The sequence below is a fragment of the Crinia signifera genome, chromosome 4 (genome assembly GCF_055691185.1).
Source record: "Crinia signifera chromosome 4, ASM5569118v1, whole genome shotgun sequence".
Classification (NCBI taxonomy): domain Eukaryota; kingdom Metazoa; phylum Chordata; class Amphibia; order Anura; family Myobatrachidae; genus Crinia; species Crinia signifera.
Window position 1 is genome coordinate 309016838 of NC_139220.1, and position 10761 is coordinate 309027598.

Consider the following 10761-nt stretch of genomic DNA (forward strand, 5'->3'; position numbering starts at 1 on the left):
GAGGATGGGAGCAAGGGGGGAAGGGGTTTCTGGTACAGAACAGGGAGAGGGGTCTGGACCATGGGCAATACAGAGCAGTAGAGACGGGGTGGAGCAATGCATAGATGGGGTGTGGTCATACATATCATGGTGGGGCTGGTGATAGGCTGAGGTGACTATTACTAATACTCAGTGGAGGCTCCAGAGGAGCCCAGTTCAAAATTCGGTACTTGTGTAGTAGCACGGCGCCCAATTTGCATACATACAGCACCGTAGGAAAATCGCATTGCATTGCATGCGTTTTTTTTGCGTGTGATGCGATCGCATGCGATTTTGTGCGTGGTGCGATCGCATTGCACCTACGGGGCAGAGAGCAGTGAATAAATTACATAGGAAAATCGCATCGCATTGCATGCAAAAAAACGAATGCGATGCGATTTTCCTACGCAGAATAGCCCACTAAACAAATTGCTTAGTGGGCGCCGTGATAATACACAAGTACCCAAAATTCAGATAGGGGAGTGGCAGCAACTGCCACCAAATTCCATTCCAAACTGACTCAGTGGGTGTGGCTCTAGTATTTGAACTTTGAACTGTGCGGCAGCCCCACCCCTGGAGCCGCCACTGCTAATATTATATGATGAGGATGAATATTTATATATAATTACTTGCTGTGGCTTATAGTACATTGATTTAGTCATCAACTCTCTTTAGCAAATATCTAATCATCCCATGGTTTTCTCTGTTCCCCCTGTAGTCTCCGCTGCCTGGACGGGACTCTCGCAGTGAGTCGCCAATGATGACTTCAGAGGAGGGGCCTAAGCTGGACAGGCACCAGGTGAGTTATGCTGAACGGAACCACAGGCAAATGAAGAACAATTTAAAGTAAGAACAATAGACAGTCTCTATAAGAGGGTGTATCTAAATCACACAGGTAGATAGGTAAAAGTTTCATGAAGATGTAGAAAAAATACCCCACATATAAATATATATATATACATTTTGCACAGCATGCTTAGAAGGGAACAGCCACGCCCCCATGGTTGACCACACCCCCTCTCTAGCACCAGGACCCCATCAGATGTTTGATGCCCTGCTGCATTTGCCCCTGGTTTTTTTTTTTTTATGAGGACTGATAATGATAAGGATAGTTCTATATTATACACTATTTATTATATGTATTGAATTTGATTTTTTTATTTATTTAGTTTGATTTAGAATCATTGGGGGAAACGTCCAATAAAATGTCGTCCTATCGCTCTGTCTCTCTTCCTCAGGTCTTCCAACAAGTTAGGTGGAACAGGGAGGAGCGAATGGGAGGTGAGATAACATTAAGTAATTATGGATGTCAAGTAACTTATTTCTCATTTGTCTACATGTCATTGTATTCCACAAAGCAACCCAGAAACCAAAATGTTACGTAGGGAATATGTGCTGATCTCACACTGAGCGTGATCTGTACCCAGACATTAACCCCCCCATTAACTGCACAGCGGCGGAACCTGTGGGGTGTGGGCCCAGGTGCAAATATACCATTTGGACCCCCCTCCTCCACCCTAACCCAAGTCGGAGAAGCAGAGGGTGACAGGGGAAAACAGTGGGTGACAGGGAGAGGCAGAGTGTGACAGGGAAGACAGTGAGTGACAGGGAGAGGCAGAGGGTGACAGGGAGAGGCAGAGTGAGACAGGGAGAGGCAGAGTGAGACCGGGAGAGGCAGAGTGAGACAGGGAGAGGCAGAGTGAGACAGGGAGAGGCAGAGTGTGACAGGGAAAAACAGTGGGTGACAGGGAGAGGCAGAGTGTGATGGGGAGTGGCAAAGAGTGACAGGGAGAGGCAGAGTGTGACAGGGAAAAACAGTGGGTGACGGGGAGAGGCAGAGTGTGACGGGAAGAGGCAGAGTGTGACGGGAAGAGGCAGAGTGTGACGGGGAGAGGCAGAGTGTGATGGGGAGAGACAGAGTGTGATGGGGAGAGACAGAGGGTGACGGAGAGGCATAGGGTGACAGGGAGAGCCAGAGTGAGACAGGGAGAGGCAGTGGGTGACAGGGAGAGGCAGTGGGTGACAGGGAGAGGCAGATGGAGGCAGGGTGTGACAGGGAAACACAGTGGGTGACAGGGAGAGGAAGTGGGTGACAGGGAGAGGCAGTGGGTGACAGGGAGCGGCAGTGGGTGACAGGGAGAGGTAGGGGGTGACAGGGAGAGGCAGGGGGAGGAAGAGTGTGGCAGGAAAAAACAGTGGGTGACAGGGGGCAGCAGTGGGCCCCTTTGTCTCTAGGGAACCAGGTGCAATGTACCTGCTGCACCAATGGTAGTTGCACCTCTGACACCACACATTAATATAACAGACCACTCCTTGTCTTACATACTGTACCTCTTATTTTCTGTTTCATAAGCAGCCCGGGTTTCAAAGTGTAAAAGAGTCCGGCTACATATGGATGAGGTGAGTACATTGCTGCCCAGTGGGCTAGTTACAATCAGGATACTATATCTGGCAATAGTTGTGATGTTAAATTGACAAAACATAAAATGCAACACTATTAAAGCTGGCAGAGAGATGCAATCGCAAGGGATAAAGCACCAACCAATCAGCTTGTGTGTGTCAATTTTTATAAATATTGCTTGTTAAATGTAAGGCAGAAGCTACAGGGTGGGGGAGGGGGCGGGGGAGGGGCGGGGGCAGCCCAGCTGCTTGGGGTGTGCTGGGCATGCCTCCAACATTGCCGAAAATGGGGGACGTGGCGCTAGGCTCCACCTAAGTCAGAGACCACGCCCACTGGGACCTCCCTCTTGGCTGGTCCCAATCTACAATATGTGAATGTTAGGAGGTATTGTGTGTGTGTGTGTGTGTGTGTGTGTGTGTGTGTGTGTATAAACCTTTTATGTAGTTATTAATTACTCACATGCTGCCCAATGCTTATTGTCCTGGGGTGCTCAGAGAGTGCCTCCTGCAGAGATCGAAGTGATGGAGATGAACCGATGGGATGAAGAGGTCCAGAGTCCGACAAAATCTTTCTTCCATGGACCAGGTAAATACTTCTATTCTGTTATAAGGATTGAAGAACTGGGAAACATATAATTGACCATATGTGGTGTTTCCAATTAAAATTAAATAAGTTGTAGCAGACTTAGTAATTTGGTCCATACATACTAACACTTTCATACTACAAGTTATTACAAAATGTCTACAAGAACCTGGTTGGTTGGTTGCTGGAGTTGATCTTTGCTCCCATATATGGTATTTTTAAACCTTAGAAAGACATAATTCATGTTATTGGTTTATGTCAATGTACAGAAATTAACCCCTAAAGCACTCTTTAAACTATCCCTATTTTTTTTTCTCTTGGACCTGTAAAGCATTGTTTTATATTTAAATTTACCTCATAATAATGCCACTTACACAGTATGCTCCACACAGTAATGCCCCATGTATCATATTATGCCGCACACAATAATGCACCATTTTTATCCATACATACGTAATATTCCTGATACCTTATTATGCTCCACAGTTATACCATTGACACCTTGATATGGCACACACATCATACTTGCCTACTTTTGAGAACTAGTTTCAGGGAGATTATAGTTGGTAGTAGAATTTTGCACAGCGCCCCATTGAGGGGGCGTGTCATGGTCCACCCAAAGGGCGTGTCTAGTTCCATATATGGAGTGATTGTGAAAAGAGATTGTGAACGTGGCCCCTGGAACCGTGGGTGTGTACTACTACATCTGAGAGGAATCTTTTCTAATGACTTATATCCAAATGTAGATGAGACCCAAAACAGTTAGTAAGAGATACTATACTTGCTAATGTGCTGGGAAATGGTGCTGATGATTCAATGTTAATGTATCTATCTCTTATTCCTTTTTTCCCCAAAAATGTAACAGTGTAATGTAGGCTAGGTATAATGAGGGAGATTGCTAGACTAATGAGGGAGAGAGGGAAATTCCTGCTATATCAGGGAGTCTCCTGCAGAATGCAGGAGGGGAGGTAACTATGATGTAACAGTGTAATGTGGGCTAGGTAAAATGAGGGAGATTGCTAGACTAATGAGGGAGAGAGGGAGATTGCTGCTATATCAGAGAGTGTCCTGCAGAATGCAGGAGGGGAGGTAACTATGATGTAACAGTGTAATGTGGGCTAGGTGACATGAGGGAGATTGCTAGACTAATGAGGGAGAGAGGGAAATTGCTGCTATATCAGGCAGTCTCCTGCAGAATGCATCAGGGTAGGCAACTATGACTCACATTAATGTCCCACAATGGGCCTTATTTTGGTTCATTCTTTCTGACAAAATCCTTCTTAGATGGACAAAACCATGTGCACTGCAGGGGGGCAGATGTAACATGTGCAGAGAGAATTAGATTTGGGTGAGTAATTTTGTTTCTGTGCAGGGAAAATACTGACTGCTTTATTTTTACACTGCAATATAGATCTCACTTTGAAGTAAAACCCCACCCAAATCTAATTCTCTCTGCACATGTTACATCTGCCCCACCTGCAGTGCACATGGTTTTGCCCATCTAAGAAGGATTTTGTCAGAAAGAATGAACCAAAATAAGGCCCCATGTGACTTTTAAACCTCTTGTTTAGGTTCATGGGCTTCAGGCATCGGACCACCTCTTGTGTGACACCTACGTTCACTAGGGTCATGGCAGCATGTCTTCCGGTGGCTCAGCAGTCCTGACACTTTTCCACTATTACCACTATTCACACTTGCCTCCTTGCTTCTTGTAAATGTCCCTCGCTAGTGAAACTACATCCTTTTCTCTTACACACATGCACAAACAGACTAGCTTTCGAAGCATTTGCTTTAGCCGGGCTTACTAGTAAGTAATATAGAGCTTCTTGGGAGCTTTATTACTCCCATTATATAAGAGGTGTTTAACAATGTCAGTCCTAAATAATTAATATGACACAGGACACTATCTGTAGCACTTAGTTAGTGCGCACTTGCCAATATTACTAACACACGTTCCTTCTCATCCCTATTACAGACTACAGGGGGTCTCCGGGAACCTGCTCCCCCAGTCACAGCGAGGAGTCCGACAATGAAGAGGCTTCAGCTTCCGCCCGCACAAAGTAAGTTATACACAGATGTCTGTGAGAGCATATTGTACATACACACACATATACACATTTGGTACCTGTGACCTTTCCCTTATAGAATCAGAGATTGCTGCTGCGGTCCCTCAATCTTACATGCTGGTGATATTCAATATTTGCGGCTAACCCCCCAAAAAGTGTGTTCTGTGTGAATTAGCTGCAAATATTACATGGTAAATGGGCCCCTGATACTTATACTCTCTTATGTTACTTTCAGCGAACAGAGTTTGGAAGTTCTACGAGAGAAAATCCAGGAACTGACTGAGAAACTGAAAAACACGCACACGTGTCACATATGTCTGGTGAGTGCTCATAACATGCTATGTTTGTATGGGAATCACCCAGCGTGCAAAGAGAAGTGCACACGGCTTTGTTACTAGGCTTGTATTGTTTTGTGCATTTTTATTTCAAAGTAACTTATAAAGTTTTCACACTATGGATGAACTTAATAATGCAGGGCCAGTGTTAGGCTTCCCAGCACCCTAACCGCATCCCTCATAGACAAGGAGGGAAAATGATACTGTTCTCTTGCACTTATTATCTTATGGGGTGCCAAAAGGTTATTACTGAATACAAGGTCTTGTCATGGGGGCTCCCATTACTGGGAGTTGACTAAGTCCCATGAGACTTTGCACAATAGGTCAGAGGCTGAGAGGCTTGTGCTGAGGTCTGATTGGTGGTGCTCATCACATGCTTCTCAGGTCCATGGAGGAATGGAGGACAGCAGCAGCCATGTCATGGGAGGGTTTTTAATCAGAGACGTGTTAAGCCTGTGAGAGAGTAAGAGGTACAGACAGACAAACACAGGCTTTTCATGTGATATATATATATATATATATATATATATATATATACAGTATATATATAAAAGAAGGTTTCAGAGGGCGCTGAAAGTCAACAGATATAAATAACTTTATAAATAAAATATTTAATAAAAATTTCCCTTTGGGCATCACAATATATGAACAATAAAATTCACCAATGCATCTGCTCAAGATTCTTTTTTTTTGGCAGTCCAACGGTTACAATCACCGAATAGGTGTTCAAGGCCCAACGCGTTTCGTCATATCAGAAAAAACATCGATTCAATTAAGAATTTTTTACACCAATAGCTGTCAAGAGTGTGGGTTAACACAAGAATTAAGTGATGGTCCAAATTAGAGACGATCAAATGTAGGAATATCCAAATTACTTGGGGAAAATCCCCCAAAGTTGGTTCCTCAACAACAAACTTTTGCTACTAGGTTCAGAAGAGTTGAGACTTGGTAACCATATTCAGTACTGGCAAACCAATATTGGTTCAGTATGAAGTGTGTGCACTGCTGGGATCCTCAAGCTGGATCATCACCCCCCACCACTGCAGTTACCCATTGACCAAACATATACCGCCTTTACTGTGAATTTAACAGTGTAATATTCTCCCCTGCAGTTTGCGGCCAGTAATGACAAGTGGGAGGGGACCCCCTGTCTAAAGTGACCCGGGCCCCGCGAAGGCTTACTTAGTGAGAGTAAGAGTAGCGCAATTCCACCATGCCCTCCGCCCACCACAATTGACATGAACTCTGTTTGCAGGATTGTTTTTTTTACATATATACATGCTATTATATGTACTGTATGTTCTAATCCACAAACTGCCACTTACACTGTGATGAGAGCCATTGACACTATTTGGCACTTTTCGGATCATAGTCAGTTGTGTCACTCTGTGGCTTGTTGGCACATACAGGGGCCCGATGATCAATTTACCATTTAAAATTCATTGCATAGGATAAATGGTGCTCCTGCCAATCAGCTCCCAACTGTCCTTTTTCGAACACATGGCAGTTAGGTGCTGATTGGCCGGAGCATCATCAATCATACACATTGAGTTTTAACCCTTTCAGTTCCAAGGGAGTTTGTCAAAATAGCTGTGAATATTGCCAAGGAAACATTTTCAGTCATTATAATGGCCTGTAATGTTACCTCATATAGGAAACATAATCTTTTTTTCACACAAAAATTTTTTTATTTGAATTTATATAACAAATGTGAGCGACGCTGGTATTTTTAGCAGATATTTTGCACATGGCTTACAGAGATGTTGGCACTCACAGCATTAAATAGCTAAAGCTCCTTGCTATATGGGCCCCATAGTCGGAAGATTACGTCATTGCGTGTTGAGGCATCTCCAGGTGGCATTCAGGCCCAGTGAAGTGATCCCGCGGCCCATGAGCTGGACGGCTGAATCTCATCCAGCTTTGCCCCATGTTTGTGTCTCCGTATTGGAAAGTGGTCCTGCCGATCAGTGGTCAGGCTCGGAGGTGGAACTGGTGTAGGTTTAGTAAACACATTACAGTTCCAGTGAATACATATATCATACCTAGTGATGGCCATCGACCATTGATGATTCAAAATCATCGATGATTTATGACCAATGTAGAATAGTTTTGCCATTGAAGGGGAGAACCAGATGGTTTCCCTCCATCGATGTCAAACCATAACCTAATAGTTTTTTGTTTTCTTAGCCTAGGGGCTGGGACACAGAGCATAGCTCCGCCTCTGACACCCATAAAGCCCACACCCAGGTTCTGATTGGCCCATGGTCCAGTCAAATGAAAGAGATGGCCATCGATAGTTAAAACCATCGATGGTCATCTATCACATTGTATGCTTCCATCAGCGGTAATTTGCCCTATCGCCATCAATTGCATCCATCGGTGGCAATAGTGTCGACGGGCATCCTAAATGGATCGTATTGGCAGATATGTAATATATACTGTCTGTAAGTGTTATATATTTAAGATCTGTTGTTCTCTCTTTTTCTCCTGCAGGATGCCTACAGTGTCCCTGTGGCCTCCATCCAGTGCTGGCACATTCACTGTGAGGGGTGCTGGTTGCGGGCGCTGGTGAGAGACGCCGCTTTTACTGTAGTCTTTCTCATTTCTGTTATATGCAATTTAAAAAAAAAACGGTGTCGACCATTGTATGTCACTCTGAGCCACTGTTTACCTTATATCTGTCACTCTTTTGTGCCTGTCGACCTAATTCATGTCAACTTAATTCATGTTGACCATATGCTGTCGACCTATTGACCGAGGGCCTATAAACCGTCCATCTGTAATACTGCCCCCTGCATGAGTTCTCCGCCCGATCCTTGGGCATCACCAAGGCCACAGGTCTTGAATGTCTGGCATAGCCGCCTGTCTTCCTTGGAGATTGATAAATCGGAGAGAGCCAATGAGCTCCTAACAGTCATGTTACAGGCTTTGTTTAAAAAAAACAGTTAGGAGGAGGTTGGTCCTTTATCTCTCTCCACCTTATCACTCTTCAAGTCTTAAGTAGATCTGCCCCCCTGTGGGGTCACCAACAAAACTTATTCTGTGGATAAAACCTTAAAGGGTGAAGGTTTAAAATGGCAATAAGATATTGGGCCTTATTCATGTCCGTTCGCACAACCGTGTGCGCTCGCAAGCGGCCAATGTTTTCGCTTTGCGCATTTCTGTGCATGTGCTGGGAGCGCGCGGCCATGGCGAACAAACTGTTCGCTGGGTCCACGCACCCATCCTTGCGAATGGAGGGCGGGGGGAAGCGGGGTAATCCAATAGCATATGAGAACGCCCAGCATTTCATGGGCGTTCCCATGAGAACAATGGGCGTGCTCATGCTAATGGGACAATAACGCAGGGAGCGGGCAGCTGACATCACCGGATGTCAGCTGCCCGCCCACTTCCGTCCGAATGTGCAAGCAGATCTAGATATTGGCGACCATTGAATGATGTGGGTTTTATGTAAAACATCCATTCGCAGGCAGAGCGAATGTACGGGCCTTGCGAATGGTGGGCCGGCGTACCTCCATTTGCAAGGTCGGATCTGGCTTATTCGTAAGGGTGCGAATTCGCATTCCGAGTGCATCAACTACAATAACCCCCATTATGTGAGATCGACAGCTAAATTTCTTAAATTGTCCGGTCCCTAACTTGTCCGGTCACTGACTTGTCCGGTCCCTAACTTGTCCGGTCCCTAACACTCAACTGTTTCAAAATCCACAATTTAAAACTTTTAACTCAAACATTTTACTGGTCTTATCTTCTTCTCAGGGAACAAAGAAGCTGTGTCCTCAGTGTAACACAATAACCTCCCCCAGCGACCTCCGCCGAGTATACTTGTGACCTTCACAGCACCCCGCCATGGAGCCACAAAGCCACCTATTGGAACCCAAGAAGTTCGTGGTCAACAGTGATGGACTAAGACTTTAATTTTGGGCAACTTGGCCCTGGCTCGACTTTAACTTGGTGTTTGATCTGGACATCACCCAATATGGCAGCCTCTTCTGCTCAGTGGACTACCAGATGAATTTCCCCATAAATGACCACATTCTAGGAGACGAAAGAACCCAACGGACTCATTCTGTTGCGTGGGGACTTATTTCATTGCTCTGTCTTGTTGAAAGATTTCAGATTGCTCTTCTAAGTGTAACATTCCTAAGAGAACACATTTTTTTCCACTATGGGGGCAACGATAAGTTCATTACCGCCCCGAGCCTCAGGGTGACAGCTTGATTGTAAAATGGAGGGTATATTTGGGGGTATATTTTTGAAACAGCAGATTTGGCAAGATGGCGGCTCTGCTGGCAGTTTGATCTCCAGCACGACTAATATTAGATTTGGGGATTGAAGTGTTTCGCAATTAATAATAGTGCCACCTTAAATTTTTTAGGGCAAGCCTGCTGAGAAATGGCAGCTAGCAAGAGCCAACGCTATGTAAAGATATCCCCTGGGGTTATTGAAAAGCATACCTGCCAAATGCCCCAATGTCAGCAGGACATTCCTGCTCTTTGACCCCTCTACTGCGGCCCATTGGTTAAGGGAACTTTATGGGAGCATGACATCATGGCATTTAAATAGCGCATGGAGGTGACCCTGGGGGCAGCCCAGCTGCTCAGGGAGCATTTTACATGGCCCCAGAATGAGGAAAGCGGGGGATGTGCTGCAAAGCCCCAACCTCTTATCCTAGGCCATGCCCACATACATCAGAGGCCCCACACCTTTTCATGAGCGAGAGCCTTCAGAGCTCAACAGTCACGACTCCAAGTGACCATTTGTTGGGTGGCATGGATCAAGTACAAACATATAAGTGAGACATGGCTGGGGTCATTCATATGTGAGCTGTCTCGTAAAGAATTACACATGTGGACGCATCTGTATTATTATTTCCATTTAGCAGATACAATTTACTGACTCTGACTACACTGTGAGATTATGTTGTCACTACAGGACACTAATTCTAAGCCCCAGTGGAGTATTATATGTTTTTTTCCATGTACAATAGATGTTTCGTGCTATTTACAATATGTCGCTAAACTTACAGCTACTGGGGACACAGGGCGGGCTTTGATTGCATTATATTAAGTGATAGATAGGGTAGTGAGTCTAGAAGAACTGAGCGACTGAGTTAGATTGTGTGATCTGATTAAACAGACACTAAAGGGTTTGTTGTTTCGGTATCAGTTATTTCTTTTTTATTGTTGATGAACAATGGATGTCGCTGATCATTGTTCTTAACTTGGGGAGAGGAAACTATCTCACAATACTGTCAGCGCAGCAGAGAATCTCAGAGAGGGGAAGGTGATAGAGGCATTTCTCACTTTCACACAATTTCTGTTTCCTGAAATAATGTCAGTGATGTCACTTATACCCC

The 10761-nt window shown here is 44.9% G+C and overlaps 1 protein-coding gene across 1 annotated transcript in view; it reads left to right on the forward strand.

The window, feature by feature from the left end:
* Positions 1–10117, forward strand: part of LOC146072823 (E3 ubiquitin-protein ligase Rnf220-like) — a 29171-nt gene extending 19054 nt beyond the window's left edge. The window contains exons 4-11 of the mRNA XM_083180018.1: positions 737–817; positions 1257–1299; positions 2372–2418; positions 2914–3004; positions 4977–5061; positions 5303–5387; positions 7896–7970; positions 9162–10117. Of these exons, the coding sequence (XP_083036144.1) occupies positions 737–817; positions 1257–1299; positions 2372–2418; positions 2914–3004; positions 4977–5061; positions 5303–5387; positions 7896–7970; positions 9162–9233 (579 nt within the window). The 3' untranslated portion in view covers positions 9234–10117. The remainder of the gene's footprint in view (positions 1–736; positions 818–1256; positions 1300–2371; positions 2419–2913; positions 3005–4976; positions 5062–5302; positions 5388–7895; positions 7971–9161) is intronic.
* Positions 10118–10761: the final 644 nt, after the last annotated feature.